Source organism: Hemicordylus capensis, chromosome 1, assembly GCF_027244095.1.
Source record: "Hemicordylus capensis ecotype Gifberg chromosome 1, rHemCap1.1.pri, whole genome shotgun sequence".
Lineage (NCBI taxonomy): Eukaryota > Metazoa > Chordata > Lepidosauria > Squamata > Cordylidae > Hemicordylus > Hemicordylus capensis.
In genome coordinates, this window is record NC_069657.1 from 74,707,002 (window position 1) to 74,731,382 (window position 24,381).

At 42.9% G+C, this 24,381-nt stretch overlaps 3 protein-coding genes across 7 annotated transcripts in view; 1 reads left to right on the forward strand and 2 right to left on the reverse strand.

Annotated features, from left to right (window-relative positions):
* The window catches only part of CDAN1 (codanin 1), a 69,541-nt gene extending 65,365 nt beyond the window's left edge, over positions 1–4,176 (reverse strand). The window contains exon 1 of one of the 2 annotated variants that reach the window (XM_053285882.1): positions 3,788–4,176. In XM_053285882.1, the coding sequence (XP_053141857.1) occupies positions 3,788–3,883 (96 nt within the window). In that variant the 5' untranslated portion in view covers positions 3,884–4,176. The remainder of the gene's footprint in view (positions 1–3,787) is intronic. The other variant, XM_053285883.1, reaches the window with a different exon arrangement.
* LOC128340603 (uncharacterized) lies at positions 4,025–8,815 on the forward strand. Its single transcript, XM_053285884.1, has 2 exons — positions 4,025–5,012; positions 7,326–8,815. The coding sequence occupies exons 1-2, from the start codon at positions 4,565–4,567 to the stop codon at positions 7,979–7,981; spliced, it is 1,104 nt and encodes a 367-aa protein (XP_053141859.1). The 5' UTR covers positions 4,025–4,564; the 3' UTR covers positions 7,982–8,815.
* Positions 8,816–13,453: 4,638 nt separating this feature from the next.
* The window catches only part of TTBK2 (tau tubulin kinase 2), a 150,375-nt gene continuing 139,447 nt past the window's right edge, over positions 13,454–24,381 (reverse strand). For all 4 annotated transcript variants that reach the window (XM_053261412.1, XM_053261386.1, XM_053261392.1 and 1 more), the window contains one exon: positions 13,454–22,512. In XM_053261412.1, coding sequence (XP_053117387.1) covers positions 22,050–22,512 — 463 coding nt within the window. In that variant the 3' untranslated portion in view covers positions 13,454–22,049. The remainder of the gene's footprint in view (positions 22,513–24,381) is intronic.

The following is a 24,381-nucleotide window of genomic DNA, read 5'->3' on the forward strand; positions in this document are numbered from 1 at the left end:
TTCTGAAGTAGGGAACTGGACACAAGAAAATAGCACTCCCTGAAGCCTGATTACAAGACTGAAGCTTGACCATGAGCATCTTGGTAGTAGCTAGACAATGCACTTCAGGTGGACCACCGCATACGTTTACAACTGAGCACAAGTAGTACATATGTTTCGATGAAGCAAACAAAGTGAAAACATGCTTTCCTTGAATGACTCAAACTATACATCAACGGAGTTATTCACGTGTGTATGAAGACAAAAATAATGGTGGCTTTAACACTGCTGCTATGCACTCTAAGGAGTAAGTTTCACTGAACTCAGTGCATTTTGTTTTCAAGTAAACAGGCACAGGATCAGACTATGGGAATGAACAACGGCAGAGGGGAACTGCCGGCGGCCTATGTGTGGCAGCCGCTGCCCCGCTGACCCCACCCCCGCGTGTGACGTCAGACGTGGGGTCATGGTCTGGCTGAATGGAGCCTTGAGGCACCGTTTGGGATGGGAGAATTGCCCTTTAACTGCCGAAAGGGCCATGTGGCCCCTTAGGCAGTTCAATGAAGGCTGGCGCTGCTTCTGCAGCACAGCCCAGGAGTGGCTCTAAGGCAAGGAAGAGCCGCTCCTGGGCTGCGCTGCAAAAGCAGCGCCAGCCTTTTAACTCCTGAAGGGGCCGCATGGCCCCTTCAGGAGCTACTTAGGTTAGCGCTGTGTTCGCAGCGCGCAATCAGGAGCAGCTCTTCCCTGCCTTTGCTCTTCCATGCCTTTGCAGGGAAGAGACGCTCCTGGCTGGCGCTGCGAACGCAGCATCAGCCTTTATTTAGCTCCCGAAGGGGCTGCGCAGCCCCCACTCAGGAGCTAAAGTAGCCTCCCCACCTCTGACGTCAGTCGCAGGGTGTGTGTGTCAGGGGCGCGAGACGCAGCCCGATTGGTCGGCAGCCCGGGTTCTTTGAACCCGTTGGCCCAACGGTGGCTCTGCCCCTGGGAATGAAGTTTCATTTCCATATGAAACTGTGTGAGTTTATCTCTTGACGGGGTTGCGCTTCCCTCGAGAGATACAGTTCGTGATCTGGGGATCCTTCTGGACTCACGGCTCCAACTTGAACAGCAGGTGGAGGCCATGGCCAGGGGTGCCTTTGCTCAGCTTCGGCTGGTTCACCAGTTACGGCATTTTTTCGACCAGCAGGCCCTGACAACAGTAACTTATGCCTTTGTTACCTCTCGTTTGGATTACTCTAATGAGCTCTACCTAGGGTTGCCTTTGAAAACAATTTGGAGGCTTCCAGAATTGTCCAGAATGCAGCTGCCCACCTCCTCATGGGTGGCCATAGATTTGATAGTGTTACAACGCTTTTACGGTCACTGCACTGGTTGCCTGTTCACTTCTGGGTCCCATTCAAAGTGCTGGTTCCCACCTATAAAACCCTTATGGGCTTAGCACCTGTATATGTCTGGGATCACCTCTCTCGGCCAGTTGTATCCGGACCTGTGAGGTCTTCTCAGCTGGCTCTCCTTAGTGTCCCAGGCCCTGGTGTAGTGCATGGTGCCTGGGCCTGTAGGAGAGCCTTCTCTATGGCCGCCCCTCTTCTCTGGAACACTCTTCCCCTACAGATTTGTTCAGCCCTTTCCCTGGCTGCTTTTAAGGCCCTTCTCAAACCCACCTGTTTGCCAGATGTTTGTCTATTATTATTATTTTAATTAATTGGTATTGTTGTTCACCGCCTAGAGTTGGAGGCGGCGGTATATAAGACATTTTTAATAAATAAAATTTCTGCCAACCTGACACTCCCAGCAGGTATTGATGGTGAGGGTGCATGTCCAGAAACTTATGCTCTGAAGTTCAAGATAAGAATCATATGTGGCACAAGTTTCATAACTCTCTTAAAGGCTACCCAGAGGTGCACTTAGGTAATTTTGGAGCCTGGACCTAAAGGCCTTTGGAGTCCCCAACCTTGCTGGAGCCCCACCCCCCCACACACTGCAAGTTAAGCATCATCCCCCTACACCAGGGCTGCTCCACTTTGGCCCTCCTGCAGATGTTGGCTTACATAATACTTGGCTATTGGCCACTGTGGCTGAGTATTATGGGAGCTGTAGTCCAAAAACAGCTGGGGGGGCTAAGTTGAGCAGGCCTGCCCTACACACACTGTGACACACACAGTATTTTTAACACATGGGTTCTTGGGGGCACAAACAGCAACTGAACTCACAAGAATCTAAGAATATAAAACAGGTATATTTATGCAAATATATAGTAGCAGAAACATTTCAACTTAACAAAGCCCCATCCCATATTCTTTCCCCACTCCCCCCTCTGTCTCTAAAGCAACCGGCACAGGTCATAATCACACTCGTCCACCCAGCACAGTGCAGGCTAGCAGGGACCACACCACCCAGGACAGATTAAAGAGGGAGCCCCAAGTGGGGGTGGAGGCTCTGGACTTCAGCTCTGAAGTCCAAGATCGCCACTGAGGCTACCCCTTGAGCACTTAGGAGCCTACATACAACACTGGTCCAAATCCTGAAACCCTTTGCAGGCTTCCTCATCCAGTTATCCCCAGTGGTGTAGTCACAGATTCAGAAGTGCATGCCTCCATCTAGCTCACTCTGACTGGCAGCAGTTCTCCAAGTTTCCAGGCAGAGGTCTCTCTCAGCCTTACCTGGAGATGCTGTCAGAGACTGAATCTGGGACCTTCTGTATGCAAGCAGGGGAGTATCTTCCGTGTTTCCCCGAAAATAAGACAGTGTCTTATATTAATTTTAGCCCCAAAAAATGCACTAGGGCAATTAGCGGTACATCAGAAATTACTGCTAGGTCTTACTTTCGGGGAAACAGGGTTACAGCACTCACATGTCTCCCCATCCCCAAATTCAAACCAAGGCAGACCTTGCTTAGCAAAGGAAATAATTCATGCTTCCTATCAGAAGACCAGCTCTCCTCCCCACAAATCAACCAAAAACCATTAATTTCCTGGTCTCTGTAATACTGCAATGTATACCAAAATCCTTAATGTATAGCAAAGCTAAATGAAATAACCTCTCTAAGCACTTAATGCATAGCACATTCCTTGCTTCCCTAAAAGCATTCTTTGCCACCCCTTTGCTCCCCCGGGAATAGCTGTTCAAGAGTCAGCCTTCTCACAGATGAAGGAACTGGGTTTCCCTGGTTGCCACCAAAAGTGCTCCCCCAGCTTCCATTTCCCTCTCAGGACCTGGCAGAGCAACTCCCTTACCAGGGGCATAGAAAGACTGGAGTGGACACTGGGACAAGACTTGCCCACGGGTCCCGCTTGTCTGCTTCAGAGAGTTGTAAGGAGAAGAGCAAACAGTAAGCTGCCAATCAGCTGGTGAGGAGCCCTCCCGCAGGGACCCGGAGACATGTCTCCCCTCGCCCTTGTTCAACCGTAACTTCGCCCCTGCCCCCACTGCCACATCCAGCACGGGGGGCACAAAAAACCCTCTGCCGGCTCCTTTGCAAGCGGGGCACACGTGGCTTAAGCCCGGGGCGCTTTACCCCACTGCACCAGACCAGCACGAACACGAAACGCTCCGGGGCTCGTACTTCGGCCAACAGGAGCGCAAGAGAGGCAACGGGACTCAGCTGGCCTCCGGCGACCCTCTGGGCCAGCTTAGCACTCCTCATTTATCCCGCTGAGGCCGGGAGCGAGAGAGGCCCGTAGTAGGCAGCGTCCAGCGACCCCCTTGTAGGGCGGGGAGCAACTTCGTTGCCCTGCAATGTAACTTCCCGCCCGAACTGGATGAAGAACTTTTTGAAGACCGAAGCTGTTACTGGGGTTGTGCGCGTTACCTCCACAGGACAGGGGCTCTGGCTTGGCTTCAGCCACCGCACCACAGCGCTGGCTGCTACCTCCTCCCGCAGCAGCAACTCCAAAACAGCCGCCATCCCCACCGCCTAGAACTGCTGTTAAGCGGCCACAAAGCGCGCGCAGCAGAAGAAGCCGCCAAGTGGCGCAAAGAGAACCCAAAAAAGAAGGGGGCGGGTCCAGACGCTTTTCTAACTCCGGGTTAGAGCGCAGCACGTGGGGGTGGGAAGAGAGAACAGATGGATGCACGGGGCAGAGGGGGGAGAGAAAAAGAGAGAGAGCGCCTCCCAGAACCCTCGCAGGCACCACCCCCACGGGGAAAGGCGGGCTTAAAACTACGCGGGAGCGCGCGTGCCGCTTTCGGCAAAAGACACATGAGGGGAGAGGGCGGGGCTAGAACGCTCGGTCTCTGGAAAGGGGCGTGGATTAGAAGCGGTCCTTCCCGGCCAGGGTTCCCATTGGAAGGCACACGCGCTGTAGTGGGCGGGGCTTGGCGTAAGGCTGGGCGGATGGGCTGAGAGGAGGAGCCGCAGTGAAAGCGCCTCTTTTCCCTCCTCCTTTCCCTCCTCCCATGTCAACAAGCGAGGCGCCTGCGCCGGAGGTTTGCGCGTCTTTTCCTCTCATGCGCGGTATTTGCTTCCCGACCACGGCCTGCGATTTGGCCTAGAGCCGGCGGGCGCATCAGGGGCGGCGGCGGCAGGAGTGGCGGGCGCAGCTCTTCCCTTCTCTGGCTCCTTGGCTAGCCCCGTTGGGCGCTCAGGATGGCGGACGACTCGCCTAAGCGGCGCAAGGCCAACTTCAACGAGGCAGAGACGGAGGTGCTGATCGAGCAGGTGCTGAAGCACGAGCAGGTGCTCTTCGCGGCAGGGCCCGGCAGGGCCTCGCCGGGCCAGAAGCGCAAAGTCTGGGAGCTGATCCGGCACAAGGTGAACCCGGTGGCTGCCTGTCCCCGCGAGGTGGAGGACCTCAAGAAGCGCTGGCGGGATCTGAAGCGCCGCGACCGGAGCAAGCTCTGCCGCATCACGCAAGGCCCCGGCGGGCCCGTCCCCCACCCCGCCTCGCTCGGCCTCCTCATGGCCCCGGAGGAGATCTCTCCGCCCGATCACCTCCGATCCTACGCTGCGGGACTGCCCGCTCCCAACGAGGCGGTGCCTATCGTCGGCGGCATAGACACGCTGGATTTGCCGGGAGCCTCTGTGGCGGACATCGGTGAGTTAGAAGAGGCGGCTAGCCGGTCCTTCTTTTCCTTCTGTGGGGGATGGATACTGCAGTGCTGTCCCTTCTCCCTGACACGGCCGGGCTTTGCATGTGCTCCGTTTTCCTTGGTTAATTAAGTGCTGTCAAGTCGGTGTCAACTCTTAGCGACCACATAGATTCTCTCCAGGATGACCTGTCTTCGGCTTGGCCTCCCAGGTCTCTCAGTGGGGCGTTCATCTGTCTTCCTTAGTCCTTGCGAAACGACCTGGAGGTCTTAGTCCCGGAGTACGAGGAGGGGTAGCTTCTTTCCTCTCCCCGCTCCCCCCTTACTTTTTGGGTGGTGTGGTGTCCCTTGTCTGGCTGTCCTGAAACAATCCGTGTGTACTTCTCTCATTCCCCAGCCTTTTAAGCCCTGCCCTGCTGCTGTTTAGCCCCTCTCTCCAGGCGGGATCCTAACCTCACGGCTGCGATCCCCATTGGAAAGAGGCTTCTCGGACGGGCCCTTCTGATGCGTTCTCAAGTGACACTCCGAATGTATTTCATGCAGGAGTGAGTCGCTTGTGGGCGTTTACGCGGGATGGAAAGTCGAAGTTAGCCTCCTTTACTTTAGTCTAAATTGTAAGGGAAGAAAACTTTTGCAGCCTAGATTTCGAGTGCCGGGATTGGAAACTGCCAGAAGCGGGGGTGGGGAATCACGCATATTTGTGAAAATGGCCAGAGGCTCAGAATGAGGGACGCGTTGCCCATCTCTGGAGCAATAAAAACAGCTTTAGTAGTCTTGCCTGTCAGCTGTCTTAGTAGTTGTTCACTCCAAATAGAGCATGTTGCAGTATTTTCCTCCTTCCTCTTCTCTACAAACTTTAGTATTTAATCGGTACTCACTTGGAACATCTTAGGGCTCCTTTGCCCTGGTGTGGCCCCTCTAGGTTTTCAATTTTGCATAGAAGTGGCAGACTTTTGTGCAGAATTGGAAATTGTGTTAACGGTACCAAAAGTGCCTCACACTTTCTCAGTTTCCCTTTTTTATTCATTGTCAGCCGTTTGATTACCCTGGAAACATTGGATTACTGGAATAATTAGCAGTTTTATTTAACGTTTGTATGGCATCCATTCACTATGCAGCTGAGGTTAGTTTATATAGGAATCTTACTTGAACCCGTATCTCTTCAAGTCTAAAACTCTAGCTTCTGCATCAATCACATTGACAAATTGTGGTTTATTAAAAGCTGTTATCTGGCTCTGTTGATGTTTATTCCCTCATTCCATTGCTAGTTTTGTGTTTTGATGCTATCATATGGGATTGATTTGTGTATTTTTAATGGAATGCAGTTGCTAAGAACAACCTTTCAAAAGAAAAAAAAAGCAGGTGGGAAACAGTCTAAGATTGCACCCAATTATTATGAGAATGGACAAAGGCCAAACCATGATCATAGCTTAGCTTTTTAAAAAATATGTTGAGTTAGACCAGTAACATTTGCCCTTCATCAAAACTGTGCAGTGTGGGTTGTGCAAATACAACTTACTGCAATCCTATGAAGGTCAGTTCACTAATGATCTAGTTTGCACTAATAAGATCTGAGCACAGCTTTAGTATATCATGTTGGGTACTCAGCAGGGAAATGACTTGACTAGCAAGCCAGAGGTTGCTGGTTCAAATCCCCACTTTTATGTTTCCCAGACTATGGAAAACACCTATATCGGGAAGCAGCGATATAGGAAGATGCTGAAAGGTATCATCTCGTACTGCGCAGGAGATGGCAATGGTAAACCCCTCCTGTATTCTACCAAAGAAAACCACAGGGCTCTGTGGTTGCCAGGAGTCGGCACTGACTCGACAGCACACTTTACTCCCATATAAAGCCACCTAATGGTGCAGTGGGGAAATGACTTGACTAGCAAGCAAGAAGTTGCTGGTTTGAATCCCCGCTGGTATGTGAAAACCACATGGCTCTGTGGTCACCAGGAGTCGACACCAACTTGACGGCACAACTTTATCTCTACTGCCTTAGTTACTGGTTTTGTGCTGTGTCGTTAGTCTCATCTCCTGGACACAGCAGTCATCTGGAGGAAGAAGAGTTTGAAAGGGTACTCTCTCTCCCCTCACTCATAGGCTTTAGTTAAAGATTACTCATTAATAACTATGTTTAATGTTTTTCTTCTCCAATTGAAGCTAGAACCAATTAGGCAATTAGGAAAGTCAGCAAATACTGTAAAGTTTAAGCAGCATGTTATGTGATATTCGCTTTGATAGCTAGAAATTAGATCCACAAATCTAACCTCTCTCTTCTCCTCCCCTATCCTGGTTTGACTCCATCCCCTTCTTAGGTTTTACTGATGATCCAGGTCCAGGTCCATCCAACCAACCATGTCTAGAGAAAATAAATCTAAAAGAAGAGATAGTGGTGAAGGTTGTGGAGCCAGAAGAAAGCTCTGAGGACATGGCTGTGGTTCCTCCTAGCCAAGAACAAGTACCTTTCCTAGATATATCAAATGGAGGCCCCTGTGGAAAAGTAAAGGCCAAAACAAAAACTCAGCCTCAGAATGACCCAAATGAAATTACAGAAGAGGATCTATTGCAGATCCAGCAGAACCAGCTGCACGTCATCCAGTCTGGCTTCGACAGTATCAACCATAACCTTCGGTTGCTGCAGCAAGGCATGCAAGACCTCAACAATAGTCTCAACATAATGGCACATACATTAGTAGCTATCAAAAATGTCTATGTGAAGAATAACACCGGCCCAACCGCTTTTGCTACTGTCGCTACTCAGACCAACACAGGGTACCTGAGTCCTGGGTCCCCTTTGGTTGAGGACAGAGTCAGAGTACCAGTGGCTGGAAGTAGTAGCAGAAGTAGCAGCTGCAGTTCCAGCTCTATATCACAAGATCCAGGCCCTTCAGAATTTCCTAGGCCCCCCCACAGACCTATTAAGAAGGAACATCCAAATGGCTGTTATTATTTCTGTTTTGCAGATGTGTAAGACTTGAGTACATGCAAGACAACTGTGGTGTTTGAGAAGGGCCATTCTGTACTCTGTTCCAATACTTCATCATGTCAGAACAGATTTGTCTTGCTGACCTTTTAAATGCTATATAAATATGCTAAATACATACAATTTCCTCTGACCCCCAGATGGGGAAACTTAACGTGTAAGAGGAATAAAACTAACTACAACTCAGAGCCCAATCTTATCTGTTTACACAGAAGTAAGTTCCACTGAGTTCAGTGGGACTCACTCCCAAACAAGCGTGCATAGGATTGCAGGTTCATTTCTGCTGTTGGTAGATGCCTCTTATGTTGTGTATCTCTTACTGTATTTCCCCCGCCCCATGGTGGTAAAGCGGGAGGTGGGGGTGGGGACTGGACTCATCTGAATCTTCCTGGTATGAATCTGACCTTTTTTTAAACAAAGCATTATGAAAAGGTAGCAGCAACTTTACTTGGTATCTGGCACATCATACAAGCTGTTTTATTTTTCTAGCAATCCAAGCTGCAGACTAGTAAGAAATTTAGTACTTTATTGTACGTTTTTAAAAAAACAAGCCACACAGATACAGCCTACTTCTACTAAAGAGATATCTGGGTTCTGTAGGAGAGCATATATTAAGTTTATTTGTTCTAGGAGTGGGGAATGAGTTGGAGTACAGAGTTATGAGCAAATGCTTGTAAGTTATCTTTGATTGCTCCTATTTGTTGTTGCTCATGTCCAGCTCTTCAGCGTGGATCTTCCCCGCAAAAATGCTCTGCTCAAAACATTCAGGGGCAGTGAGGCTGCCTTTTGTTGCATAATTAAAAAGAATTTGCCAAAAAAAGACTGATGTATGTTCCTGATATCAAGTCAATTCCTAGGTGAATAAGCTTGCTACAAGAGTATGTCTTGACACACACTGAAGGATAAGCATTCAGTTTACTACATTATATTTTATTTTGGAGACCCTCATGTGAGGTAGGATCACAGCATCTTAAATATTTTTCAAGATTCTGTAACCCACGCATCACTTGATGTTAATTGTTTATTTTGTAGCTGCAAGCTGGAGTATGGTTGAGTGGTTTGGTATAGGAAAGCAGGCATGTGAGTCCTGCATGAAAGTCCTTGAATGCATGAGGCACTTTTCGCTGTCTCTGGATACATGGACCGCTCTTCTTTGAGACTGTAGATCTAACAGAATCTTGCTTTCTACAGGCAGTGAAAATGCTATTCAAGGGAAGATTGTTCTGTGGCTTGCAATCATCATCATGTGGAAGAATAAGGAAAGCAAGATACTTGAGCAACAAGTGTAACTGATAGGACATAATTCCATGTTTTTGTTAGCAATATGCAAAACTGCCTAAGCTCAAATCTTATTTGGCTTGGAAATTGTGAAATTACACACACATAAAAGAAATTGCTTATTCCCCCCAGTAGTTTTAAAGTAACTTGTGTCCTATGTTTATGTGTCTCTGCAGTATTTTGAGAACTGTAGTGAGTAAGAAAAACATGTCCTTGACCAAAGTCACAAGCTGTGAACAGTCTATACTCATTCTGCACCCTCCCACCAAATAACCATGGAACTCAAATCTTCCTAGTAATCTTAGACAAAGTTTCCTAGAGCAGAACTAAAACCCAAACACGATGCAGCATAGATCCCCTGCGCCTCAGCCAAACACAGGGTGTGGGTGTATTCAGATGACCTGCTGCAAGCAGGAGGGAACCAGAGATTCCCTCTTACTTATTTGCAGTGGATTGTTTGAACCTGCCCTGTAGCATTCCTGAGCCATTTGGCTACGCTGCGACATCATAACTACTTGTCCTTAAGAGCTGGTTGCTGAGCATGTAGAGTGAAGTCTTCTGTAATTTGAGCAAAAATAATTATTTTGAAAAATCCAAAACATATAACTGAAACTATACAATGCACAAATGTACTATTCAAAACATATAGTACCACTGTGCAAGAGCACAGCAAAAAGGTACATGAGGATAATGTGTGTGCACCTATATGAATATGACAAATCTTTATCAATGACTTTTCAATCAAAGTTCCCAAAATGGTTAACATAAATATAAAGTGGCTCCCTGTCCCCAAAGGGCTCACAATCTAGAAAAGAAACATGAGATAGACACCAGCAACAGTCACTGGAGGGGTGCTGTGCTAGGGCTGGGTAGAGCCAGTTCGCTCCCTGCTAAATAATGAGAATCCCCACTTTAAAAAAGTGCCTCTTTGCTCAGTTAGCAGATAGGAAAAAGCTACAGAAAGCATAGATGAATTTATTTTATTTATTTATTTTTGCATTTATATACCGCCTTTCGTTAAAAAGATAACCCCATGCTGTGAGAAAAATTGTTCAGTGGGAAATCTGTGTATATACCATTTCAAAGTTAGTACAAATCTTATAAAATATCCTCCAATATTACTTTATGGATATTTTATTTTTCTTCCCCTTTTAAAATGCTCTTTGAGGCATACAGTAAACTTGATTTACAATAGTTTTAACTTAAAATGGAAGCATAGAATTTTAAAGTTTTGAGAGAAGTATCATTGGGTACATAGGAAGCTGCCTTATACCACATCACAACTGGGGACAATAACCAACCACTGTTTGCTCCTCTTCTTCTCCATACAGTTTTATTTTTTAAAGAAGGTGTGAGGGGAATAAAAAATTTCCCCCTATACTGGCATGCCATATAACAAGGTGATTTGCAGGGAGGGGAAGTACTTAATGGAGTAATGTTATATAAAAAAACTCTATATGAGTAAAAATACATATGGGTTGAAGCAAGAAATACCCATTTTAATTAAATGGAGCAAGAATTCACAGCAAGAGAGTTTTACTGACATAAAAGTGAATATTGCAAACAGGAAAAGTTTAACAGTATCACTAGTATGTGATAATTAAACCTGTAATAGAAAATCACTTGGTAGCATCCAGACAAGTACTTTTGTTAATGAAAGTGGTTTTTCTTGTGTAAAGGGACAGTTTTCTTCACTTGCCACTTCCCCTGCAGTTCCAAAATATATCGCTGAAGACCCCAGCACAGGGACATTTTTAAGGGGTACAGGGAACTGTAGAGGAAGTGGGGAATTGGTAAAAAGAAAAATCACCCCTCCCCTCTTGAATGAGTGAAAAGTTCACAAAAGTCCATATCTAGAAGTTGCCAGTTTGTCTTCAGTCAACGTATTGAGCCTGGTTGAATTAGTAGTATTCAGCCGTGACAGTTGCTCAGTACCTAGACCCAGAAAGGATGTTTACTGATTTCTGATAATTCTGTGTGGCAAAACTTTTCCTATCAAACTACATCTTAAATGAGAGAAAGTACACACGTAAGTGAAATTGAAAATGGGACTGTAGTGACAAGAGCATCTGCTTGGCATGCAGAAGATCCCAGGTTCAATCCCTATTGTCTCCAGGTAGGGCAGGGAAAGCCCTAGAGAACTACTGACTCCCAGAACAGACATTATGGAGCTAGCTGGATCAAGGGTCTGGCTCTGTATAAGGCAACTCCTATGCACTTAGGATACTCCCTTCACAACTTTTCTACTGTATGCTTCCATTTCAAGTTAAAACTATTTTAAACCATGTTCACGCTATACTTTAAAGAAGGGCATTTCCACAAAAGAAGTTTTCCAGTAAATGTTAGCTAATATGGCATTCAATTTCCCAGAGAAGGATGCAACTACTTAACTGTGACCTGTGTGCAGGTGTCCTATGGAACATTTGTTATAAAATGCTACTACAAAGGCAGTAAGAGAAAGGGGTCACCGTTAAGGGTATGAAAAAATCATCATGTAATATACAATCACTCAGAAATGTTCTACAACAGCATAGGATGTCCTTCGTTTCAGACATTTGAAGAACTGAAGGTAAGTGACCAAAAGAAAAAGCATTTACTGGTAAGAGTTATCAATAAGATTTCTTACCATATGTAGGACCATACAATGAGGAGAGCACAAATGTTTCCATTTCCTTGGGTTTGGTGTTTAAATTTTCAATTCCGTTGGATGTTTTTTTGGCCACTGAATCTATATTTTCCTTATCAGTAGCAAACAAGAGGCACCTCTTTCAAAATGTTTTCAAATACTGAATTAGGAGAACTACCCAAAATTCTTCATAGGCAGAAGTTTATTAAATATAAATACACTATGCAAACTTGTGCTAATCAAAGTGAAGCAATTAAGCCCTTTGTTTTAAAGTGATTTAATAGTATAAACAAGACTGTATTCCAAACACACCTCCCTCAAAACAGTGCCATGAGGGAAGGGTCTTCTCACCTACATGGCTTATCATCTTACTGTGTAATTTTATCTATCTTCTACCATCCAACTGTTGCAAACCTATTCAAAACTACAAAGTCCTACATATAAAGGTTGTTCATACGACCAATAAGGGTGGTGTGGAGAGTGATCAAATGAAGTCGTTAGCTCTGCCGCTTGCGCGGCACACAAACTGCACAAAGCAAAGCAGGGAGCCGGAGGAGGAAGTCCTCCAGCATCCCTCAAGGAGCACGGTGCATCAAGGCATTTACCATCGCTGAGTGTTCCTGCCATCTGGCTGTGTGTGTGCTTGGGCTGCACATCCAACCAGAGTGGAAGGGCGTTCTCATGTCCTACACCAGTAATAGCCCGGGGAAAATTCCTGAGGAAGTCTGGGTAGGGTTGCTTGTGTGAATAGCCTCATGGTATTGTATTGAGGAGAGCTGGTCTCGTGATACCAAGCATGAATTGTGCCCTTTGCTAAGCAAGGTCCAGCCTGGCTTGCATTTGGAAGCGAGACTGCACGTGTGAGCACTGTAAGATATTCCCTTTAAGTGATGAGACTGCTCTGGGAAGAGCACCTGCATACTTGCATGCAGAAGGTTCCAAATTTCCTCCCTGGCATCTCCAAAATTGGGTTGAGAGCGACTCCTGCCAGAAGCTTTGGAGAAGTTGCTTCCAGTCTGTGTAGACAATACTGAGCTAGATGGACCAATCATCTGACTCAGAATAAGGCAACTTCCTATGTTTTTTCTCCCTATGTACTCACTGTGTTTCCCATATTTGGCAGAATTTGAACATCTTTGGCATAAAGTGCACATCTCTCTAACTAGTATATTCACTGGCAACTAATACAGAATCCATTTTTTCCTATCAAGGAAGTACATCTTCCTTGTAGAAGATCCCTGAAGACAGGAATTTGATTGACTTTTCTTAAGTGGGATTTGGATGTAGCAGCAATGAGTGCAATAGCAGGAAATAAAGCAAGCAGAAAATGTCTACTTTTATTTTACCACTGTAGAAAATAGTTTTATTAAAATGATGTATTAGTCATCAACATTTCAAAACTGATCATTAATAGATCAGTGCCACTGTATTCAGCATCAAACTTCCATTTTCAAGGAAACAGATTTCATTGCTTTTTATAGCTTGCACTGAATTACAATAAAGGATAGTTATTTTTGGTTGAGTTCCATAGAATAAAGTGACAAATGTAGTCAAAATCATTGTTTGCATGCTGAATGATTTTTATTTAGAACCAGTTTATAAAAATAAAATACAAAATAATCTGAAAACAGAACTTAAAACATTTACAAAGCCTTGATATGATACAAATGGGGAAAAATAAATAACTACAACTTTATGTACAAATGACCATTACAAAGGCATCTATGCTCATATGCCAATACTTTATCTTCTTGAATGACTGAGCAAATTATAAATAAAAAGACATCTAATTTGAAATTTTCAAAACAAGAGGGAAAGAAAAAAATTGGACTATTTGACAATACAGTACTAATCTTACCTCTCCAGAACTACTTTCTAGCTAAAGTCATCATCATTACTGTTATTCTTGAGATACTAAACGTTTTCTTAGTATTTATAATGAATGTGATCCCCCCCCCCAAATAAAATATTTAATTCTTTTAATATGGTTTAGAAATTTCAGATAAGTAGTAGCTCACAGCATTAGAGGTCACTTCTTGTTTCAAAGACTTTATTTCTTTCATTTTTGAGTACTTGTACAGTAGTGAGGAAAACGAACATTACAACATGATCAGGCGTCAGTATTAAGCAAGAAAGCAGATGTTAGGAGAAAGATTTAGAAACTAGGGCTGTGTGAACCTTTGGAGGTCTATTCAGATTCAATTTGGTTTGGGGAGACCACCAAAGCGTTGCTTCAATCTATCCCCACTGCCGGTGCTCCCTCAGCTCCTGAAGGTATACTAGAGGGGTAGGAGAGTGGCAGTTTATCTTACTCCTAGGAGCAAGGGACTGGTGATTTGAGATTTAACACAACTTCTGACAGGGTTTCCCCTGCAGTTCTGGGAGTGGTGTAGCTACTTTTGGGAACTGCTGTATTTCCCAGTACTGCAGCCATGGCAACTTCCAGAAGTACCCACACCATTCCCAGGACTGCAAGGGAAATCCTGCCAGTAATTTAAAAATCTCAAGCTGCTGCTGCTCCCTCACCACCTGGAGCAAAATAAGCTGCCTCCACCCTGCCTCCTGTCTGATCAAGCAAATAACTTAATGGACCGGGGAATGGCAAAGAGGGTAGCCAAGCTTTGGCCCCAAAAGAATAAGCCCCCCTGAAACCCCAAATCAAATCAGGAGCTCCCTGAAGTACTGAGATAGACCCCAAATCTAAATGGGGCTGCTTCACACAGTTCTATTAGAAATCATCTTTCTAGCCACTGAGGAACAGCACAAAGTCTAGAGGAGGACCTAAATACACAGTGCCGTTTTTCTGGAGCACTTAAGGTGCAAAATGCATTTTTAAATGCATCCTTTTATATGCCATCAAGACAACATTAAGGTTACATAAGTACATGAGTCAGGACAGCTGAAACACATAGCCCACAGAGTTGAGAAGACCAGGGATGTCATTTTATATGTGAAACTGCCTTAGCATATTGCTTTTAGCATACTGACCAGATAATGGATTCTGAGATGAGATTATGGATGAGCTCATGCTCAATTTCAGTTCAGTGCAGGTTAGTTCCCCGGGGCATGTGTGAGAGCAGCAGAGATTAGAAGATTGGGGGGAAGGCATTTTACACTTGCATTACAAAACTCTTATATTTTAAGAATTTTTGGCAATTATACCTATGCAGTCTAGGCTCATTCTTTTTATATGCAATGTTGGCCAATGCCAAGGGTAGTTCTGCCTGCATAAAAACCTGTGCAAGATGCCCAGTAGAAAACTAAGTTAACAAGCTCCAAATAGTAGAACACCAAAGACTGGCATTTGCCTAAGTTTTGTTGAGGACACAAGAAGTGCAATTTCTAAAACTACATATATTGAAATGTTAGCAGAACATCTTTTGTTGAATGAGTTTGTCAGATGTTGCACTATCTCTAGCACTAATGACAGAGACTCTTAACCAAAACCCCAGCTCTGGGGTCTATGGAATTATGTGGAAATTTTAGACATAATGGGGTGCACCCACAAGTCAGAACTCCCATCTCTGTGTGATGTTATCATAGCCCTACTAAGAAAATAAGTTTTAGTGATCAATTACTGTAAAGGGGGCAGGGGGGATACATTCCTTTGAGTTAACTACAAGCAAGCTGAATAGAGCTTCATAAAAAGAAAGTTGCTAATCTAAAGCAGTAAAAGTTATAGTGGAACATTTTCTAGCACTAGGGGTTAGGCCAGTATTATTATTAGACAATTTGTTACCAGAGAGAGCAAAGAGACCAAAATCATTTAATGGAGCAATACCCACATTAAAACACAAGACCAACACACAGTAAATTTCTATGCACATAGGCTGCTCTGATTATCATAATATATGTATATTTGCTTAAGATTACCTTCAGTCCCACTCAATTTCCCCCACCCCACAGGCTATTTTTGAGGGGTTGTGAGCGAAAAAACCTGTAAAATGGAAGGCCAAGTTCTGGAGGAAGCTGTGTTATATATACACACACACACACACACACACACACACACACACACCTCTGTTCATATGCACATATCTTCTATACACTAATCAGTCAGCTAAAATACATGCACAACAATAAATGTACCAAATATCCAATTCAAGGCCTATGCCTACTCATCCCACTAACTAGTTGGTGAAAAGAGCAGGCAACACAAGCAAGAACAATAAGTACAAAGTTCCCCTTTCTTGCTATTTCCTTGCCTGTTTGACAAAGGAAAGGGTTAGGCACTATACTAAAAACTTAGACTGCTCTGGGCAGTCCTTAAGAACAGTTAAGGGATCATAAGTCAGACATTATAGCTTTTACAGCACAATCCTCAAAAAACAGCAGGGACAATATATCAGGAGGAGGGCCTCTCATTCATTGTATGAGCCACACCACCTCCATGTATCAATGCAACTCTCAGAACCTTCAGCTGTGAGTATTCTCCAAGCACACCCATGCAAATCTGATATACTGCCCTCCAACCCCACAACAGCATACATTTTATGTTAACATAGAGGATAAGGAGGAGCAGGCATTGCGCTGGATCCTCTGACTACTTTCCTAAGTTTAATGAAAGGAACTTTTGTGGAATTACTACATCTTATGCATAAAATCCTTGATCTTGGGACATCAGAATGTGGCCCGGGGATCCAGGACACCCATTCCTGGGTCACCCATTCCTGGGGAAAGGCTGCCATAAGAGGATCTGTGTGCCAACTGGCCTAGACGACCGAACTACCTTTACTGTAAAAACAAAAGGATCTCAACTACAGGAGAAAGTATAGCAGCATATTAATTTGGGAATATAGTATATAACTTGGATGATCATCACCTTGATTCTCCATTGGCATTACCAGGAAGGGGGGAGGGAACCAACCTGTTCCACACCTTGCAGTATTGAGTCTATAACAGCAGCAAAATAGTTTTCTCCCTCACCTATGTCAATACGAACAAGCTGGCCTTTGCCAAATATTTGTACCGCTTTTAAAAGGTTTGCTTTCTGCAAATAAATAAATAGACAATATGCAAACAATGTATTAGTTAAACTAAAGAAAGATAATAGGTTTTAAAATGCAGACACAATTATTCTTTCACCCTCCTATGGACCTTATTCACTGGCATGTGTTCATAATCTCATACTGTTATCAGAAATAGTATCCTTTGTTTTCTGGAAACAGTTACAAAGCATTATGAAAAATCACCTGTCCTATTTTGTAGGAGGATTGGTACTATAGACAAATGTTGATATTTCAAGGAGGAGGTGAGTTTGGTTCTATGCAACACTGTAGAACTGTACATTTCCAAAATTGTACAAAAAAGAAGTCATAACTAGAATTAGAACAGATGTTTATATTGGTGGTCCCCTTTAATTGGTGAAAGAGATGTTCAGCAAGGTCTGGCTGATGAATTCTATCAAATCAAGAGACAACATCCAATACACATAATGTGTAATTAAAATCAAAGGTAATGAATTTAAAAGGCCAAATTTAGAGTTCTATATTTTCTTATTGCAGTTAACAGAACTGTCAATTAAGAACAATGTTTAGTCGACAGATCTTCTCAAATGCAGATATAAAATGCTCTCAATTTCCTTTTGCATACAAAGTACATGAGCATCATGGGCATATAAAACTTGTCACTCCTACAAACAAATTACAGATGGTATAGTTTCTAGCTATCTTCCCTTTCCTTGTGGCTAGGTTACATTGCTAGCCGGTTTCCTTCCAGCCACAAAATTATGAAAGGGTCAGTGTTCCAGTTAGCATACTGCCAGACGTCCAGAAGAGCTTATTGTTTCTGAAGATTACAGTGAAGTTTGCTAACAACACATTCCTAAATTCTGTAACTTTATTTACTAATGCCATTATTTAAAGTACAAACTAAACATTGTAATAGGATGATACACTTTTTTTTTTTTAAGGTGTGCAAAAATGCGATATGGAACCGTTTGGCAAGGATTAATCTTTGCTTCTCATGCAAGTCTTCATGATGAAATGGGATCCCCAAAGCTGTAAAACAACCAGTTTTACAGACAGGAGCAACAGTTTAGAGAACCTGTGCAACAGGAATATGCTACCCCTCTCACTGCTCTCAGGTAGCATTCCCCACAGATGTGAAGAGGCTGAAGAAGGGTGGAGCATGCTCCTATAGACTAAAAGTTTATTTATGAGGAAGTACTTGCAGCATGTTCAAGAAAAGGTTGTACAACTGCTTCTTGTCCTGGCTGAAGCAGAGGAAGAAATGCATATCATGTATTCTAATTCAGCCCCAACCATGCATATTAATTCTTACCTTTAGGCTTCCCCCAAAAAACAAATAACCCCAATTAAGCACATAAAGTTATAAGAGTAGTTACTTAACAATGGCTTCATTACTATGCAGCTAGAGTTACTGTAATTAATTCACAATACCTTTTTGGTTCACTTCTTGGAGTGGTAAAAGTTATGGAGAAATCAATGTGATGGAGAAATAAAATTACCAACTAGTACAGATAAATTAAGAGACTGATAATAGTCCATATTATACTAATTTAAAGCTTCATTACTAAACCAATGGCTTTCTAACCATTATTGGAGTAGTGTTTGGCTGAATGACACAATCTAAACAATTTTACCAGTCACTGCATCAAATACACACAGGTATCATCCTATTCTTTCCATAATTACCATTGAGCCTGGACTATTTCTCTTTGCACTTTTACAACATGGAAAGAAATACAGATGTATTTCAAACATAACATACCTGCGACAATAATTTCAGAGGACACATACCATATGTCAAAGGGATGTATAACAATTTCTCTACAACATTCTTTTAAAGTCAATGCATAGGAAAGATATCATTTTGTCCCTGTCAGGAAAGCAGGAAAATAAATCTTTGGGGTAAGCATCTCCCTACATGCAAGGGGAACCATTCTTACAATACTGATACCCTGGACAGGTTTATGAAGGAGTACCTCCAGGGCTCTTCTGGAAGTATCATTCCCCTGGTTTTAGTACAAAATTATCGAAACTGCAAATATTACAGATAGCTTTTAAACAGGTCATAAGCAAAAGAGAAAAGCCAGCGTCTTTTCTCTTAATTGGACTTCAAAAGCCAGATTAATTTACATAATAAAATGTCTCAGGAAAATATCAGAATAAGCATGAAGTATTCATACAGCTTTGTAGTATCAAGGCAGATTTATTCCAAGGGAATAGAATTCTACCAAAAGTTTCATTCAAGCAAATATATGTAACCTCACAATCATTTATTCCCTGGAAGCTCTTGTACACTCTTTCAAAAAGGGACAGGTTAATATTTCAAGTTCGCTTCTGTTTTATTGAGATTATCTTGGGATAACTAGTTTGTGGATATATTCCTGTAAATTTAACAATGTGTGAAAAACAGAACATTTGGATTACAGCCTCAAGTGATTGCAGCTGAGAGTTTCAAACGGTTCTTATTAAAGTCAACACCAAATATGAATTGCCTACACCAATGCAGCAGGGGCTAAAAAGGATTAAACCAGGTGCTCTTCAGAAACCAGAAAAGAAGGGCAGGGAGAGTTGTCAAGGTCATTGACAACATTTTAAAAAGTTTAGATTTCTTTGTTCATATTATATTGATCTAATAAGAATTTGTTATCCCCTACTGGAGAGTATAAAGAGGAACAATGAACTTTCAAAGCCTCTCATAAGGGCATGGCTAAATCAAAAACATACAATCCTACCTGGCAAGCACACATACAGTTCTTCCAGTTCCTTGCATTTGGAAAATTATAAAGTGACAAAGCTGATATAAAAACACTGAATTGCTGAGCAATCACCAACCCTTCAATCCTGAACTGAGGGATGAAGAATATTCAGCATGCCAGGAAATGCAAGATACAAGGCCAAGGGTATTTAATTCAGGCACGCAACATAAAGAGTACTGCATTGTCTGTGGTCTATAACACTACAAATGGAAAACGAGAGAGTAAGGAAGTATATAGAAGCTTATGTATATATATTTATATATATTTATATATATAAATATTTATAATATATAATTTACCATGAGAACATGCAATTATTGGTATAGCACCTATTATACAATATAATACAACATAACATGTCTTTAAAATCATACAGTTTCTTGAGAAACAGTAGGTATGCTCTCCCTATTGCATTCCTCTGTAGTGTCTGAAACCTGAATGAGGCTAAGGTTCCACACTGTGCTACATTACTTATGGGAAATAATATACACATTTATGAGTAAAAAAATCGCCAACACATTCTGACAGAACAAGTGAAATTCAGTGCAGCATCGATGCAGCATTAGAAATACAATAGCTCAGAGAGAAGATATTCCCTTTTCCATCCAAATATACTATTTTGGCAGCAAATTAAGTTAAATAAAACCAAGTTAAATAAAGTATTTATGCTGGCTACAGGCATATGACTATAGCAAGCAGATCAGAAACTGTCATGGCTTCCCCCATATCCCGTATCACGTAGAACAGATACTCATTCAGACAGCTGGTTGTATTCAGTGGAGAAACATTCCTGTGCTTTACTCTTCTGATTTCACTATCAATTTCTGGATGAAGCAAAGGAAGTCATTCCTCCAAATGTCATTGTATCTACATAAAGTTTGGAAAATCTAGCTGCCCTTGACCTTATTCAAAGGGTAAAATTTCTGGGGAGTGGAAGACAATCCTTAAACTTGAGTTTTGGGTGGGTTACTTTCCACATTTACAATGTCCCCAAAAGCAAATATGAATAGGAGAATGGTTATAACTCCACCTCCACCCCAATAAACATGTATAACTTCCTGAGCAGATGCTGCGTGGTCATATTTGTATATTAGGGGAAGGGAAGGACATGTGCTCTCTATCCATACAATACAGATTTAAGGACACTGAGTTGTGAGAAATAGCCCCATGGTTTGCCCTGCAGGTCTTACTGCCAAGTATTCTTGCCCAGATTCTAAAAGAAATTGAAGGAATTGCTGCTTCTACTACATGTGCAGATTCTGCAGTAATTTTTGAGTAGAAGGTTAAAGCTTCATTTATCTTCGAGATAGAAGTTAAATTCTCAAGGAAGAAGTCCAACTATGTAAACATTTCTGTTCTTCTTCAGCACTATTAATACTGAAGGTGAACATTGTGAATAAGGTAAACGGATTACATATAATCACCCCAATGGGAAAATCCTGATCAGCTATAATAGTGACTCTCCTTTGCACCCTGCTAAAGTATTGCACTTATAGTGAACTACAGGAAAGTGCCAGGGTCGAAATTGTTCGTTCTTTTCTTTGTTAACTCAAGCTGTGACAATTATCGCCAGACTCTTTATTTATTATATGATGGGAACATAGAGGAAAATGCTACGGCTCCAGAAATTAACACACAGATAAACGATCAGAGTCTGAACAGCAGTTATCAGGGCATTACAGACCAGCAGTTATCAGTATGCAAAATTCTTTCCAGAAAATCTAAAAATTCATGCTTGCAACCCTATGCAGTTACATAAATGTTAAACACCCATTGGTTTAAATGAAAGTACATGCACTAACTTTGCACAGGGTTGCAGTCCATGATAAATATAGTGGTATAAGACACAGGGGTATTTTATTCGTTTTACAAGGAAGAAAGTGTAAACCATGAGGGAACATGGGCAGTGAGCAACTAGGAAACTGATGTGTGAAGCCCAACTTTGAATTAAATAGACACCTAGGAATATTGCTGTTTCAAATAATGTGCTTTTTAAAAACACAAGCTGAGTTGGACTCTCAGATCTAATGGTGTCATGATGAAGCTTAAGTGTTTCAGGTTTTATAATGTTTAGAATAAGCCTTAATTAGGCTATTTTCCTTACTGAATAAATAAAAAGTAAATTAAAGTCTTATTAAAAACACTCACCTCAGAGACAATGTTTGTTCTGAATATTTCACACATCTTGGGCTTTCCGGATGCTCCATCCCTGCCCTCTAGCCTCCCTGATCTGCTTGCTTGTTCATAGGCAAGGTCTTCCCACTCATATACAAAGTGGGTCATAAAGAAAGTTATCATAGTTTTCCTTTGAAAGTCAGGATGAACACTGATTTTTCAAGACTTTTTCTTTGTTTAAATACACAGTACACAGACACAACATGCATCAGATTAGGGAGGGAGCTGTGACACCTGACAAGACTCAGTTCCTATCTGCTAAGTTTACTGGTTGATTTGCTTTTCCCTGTGGGAGTTTTAATGTTAGAGTGGTGGCAGGAGCCACTAGATCCTTTCAAGCCATTCTTGCTCGTCTTGTAGCAGTGCTCTTGTTGGCAAGATCTCCTGGAAGATGAAGAGCCCGAAAGACTAGGAGGTGATTTACTCCTTCCAAGATGTGGCGATGAACTCCTCTGGTCATGGTGTGGCCGCCCACTCCGGGAAGGTGAAGAACTGGCAGTACGGGGCAAAGAAGAGCTCCGAGGGGAGGCACTAGGGCTGCGTCTGGGGATGACTGGGCTTTTGGGTGGTGTTTTGGGACTATGTGGAGATCCTGGACTCTTAGACTGGGAAGAGCTCCTTGGTTTTTGAGATCCATTCTGAAGGATTTGAGCCAGACGTGAGATCAGGTCGGAATCAGAGCTGCTGCTCCCTAGCACTCTGTACCTGCGTAACCTTGGGGGGAAAGAAACATTGGTGATTTCCACATCCCATTCTCTTGTGCCATAACAGTTTACAGATATGTAGTAGTTTGTACAAATATGTATAGCTATGCTATTAGTATATACTGGAAAGCAAGAATGGGTGCATCTTGTGTGGAATGAAGAATTTTAGCATATAGCACCAAAATTTGGCATATAACTTTTGGAATGCTAAAAGCAACTTTTTAACTCTTAGAAGATATGTCATCTGTGTCCAGATGGACACTTAAAAACCTAAGAACACTGGACAGGACATCTAGCTGTCAATGGATTATTTGTTCCCTGATCCTTGACACTATGAGAAACTTGACATAGTACAGTGTACAAATGATAATTTTTCAGAGCCTTGAAGGCAGCATGATAGATTGTTTAGGTTTTTGTATGCAGGCAACAACAGTTCTGTTTCACGACAGAAAAATAAATATGTGGGTATAGTGCAGGCAGCAGTGACTGCACTACACCAAATATCTAAAAAGCTATAATCTAAACCATAGTTTGCAGATTATTTCTTCCTCCCTACTCAGGACCAAACTGATAATGAAGTGAACTGAGCATTCACCTGAGGCAGCAAATTATCAAGGTGGCTGCCCTCCCATGACGCTGCCTTACCTGCCTGCCACTGCCACTTGCCCTCCACTCTCCTCTGCCTCACTTGCCCTCCTACCTGAAACTACAGGACTTAGCAGTAGTACAGGAAGAGCCAGTCCATTCTCTTCCTCAGCTTGCTGCATTTGAAGGACGACGACAATGGTGGCAAAATTGGAGAGAAGTGAAAAGAGGAGAGGAGAACGTTGGGGTGACATTCTAATCTACTACTCTCTTCTCCTCCATAATTCCTCTTCTGCTCCATCCTCTTTCTTCTTTTCAAATACAGTGCATAGAGGAGGAGGAGGAGGAGGAGGAGGAGGAGGATCTTTTGTATGTTGCCTCCAAGTCAGGAAGTTGTGGAGAGCAATGATCAATAAGTAACTGTCAGATGCAGATTCCAAAATGTGCTTCTTTCCTCAGTAAAGGAGAAGGCATAGATAGCTTTGATTAAAATGTCTCTTGAAAATTCACCATTACTCCAGATTATTGGCTAACATGTTTCACAGCGTAACACAGACGGTGCAGAACTGCCAGTCTGTGTGGCTCTAACACACACAACGATGCTGCTGTGCAAAAGGGCTGTTCTAGTACAGCTTACCATTGTACAATCGCAGGTCATATACTATCCGTATTTACCCAAATAGAAGGCAACTGAATTTAAGACGACACCCATAAAAATAGCGATTAAATACAGGTTATAACTCTATTTACCCAAAAGAGACGGGACTCTGAATTTAACACACATACACCCATTTCTGACATCAAGGAACTTGGAAAAAACCTAGTCTTGGTGTCAGGTAAATATGGTACTTGCATTGAGAACAATGCAAGTGACATACAACCAGCTATTGTGCTAGAGTAAGCTGTACTGGAACAGCCCTCTCGCACAGCAGTGTTGCCATCATGAGTGTTAGAAAGTTAGGTTCTACACCGCCAGCATTATGCTGTGTAACATGTCAGCCATTCTGTTTGGGTTTTTAAAAAATATAATAATAATAACTCTCCAGCGCTGATTATTGCATTACTTTAATGGACATTGCTTTCGGAAAGCACAGTGGGCTTCAGAGAGGAGAGATAGTTGAAAATCGTCCCTCCCACTTTGTGCAACAGCACAGCATTGTTCTCGATGTCAGGCATTGCTGCACTGTTGCAGTGCTAGTCTAGATGACAGCTAGTATTTACATAATCGTCAAAGCAGCATGTAAAGTTAACTTGAATTGCAAAATGAGATTATTGGAGATGTTGTTATGTTCAG

What these genes read in the sequence shown, in the direction of transcription:
- LOC128340603 (XM_053285884.1), top strand. Translation starts at nt 4,565, where the DNA reads ATGGCGGACGACTCGCCTAAGCGGCGCAAGGCCAACTTCAACGAGGCA. An exon ending in AGCCTCTGTGGCGGACATCG is followed by an intron (nt 5,013 to 7,325) that starts GTGAGTTAGAAG and finishes TCCCCTTCTTAG; the next exon opens with GTTTTACTGATGATCCAGGT.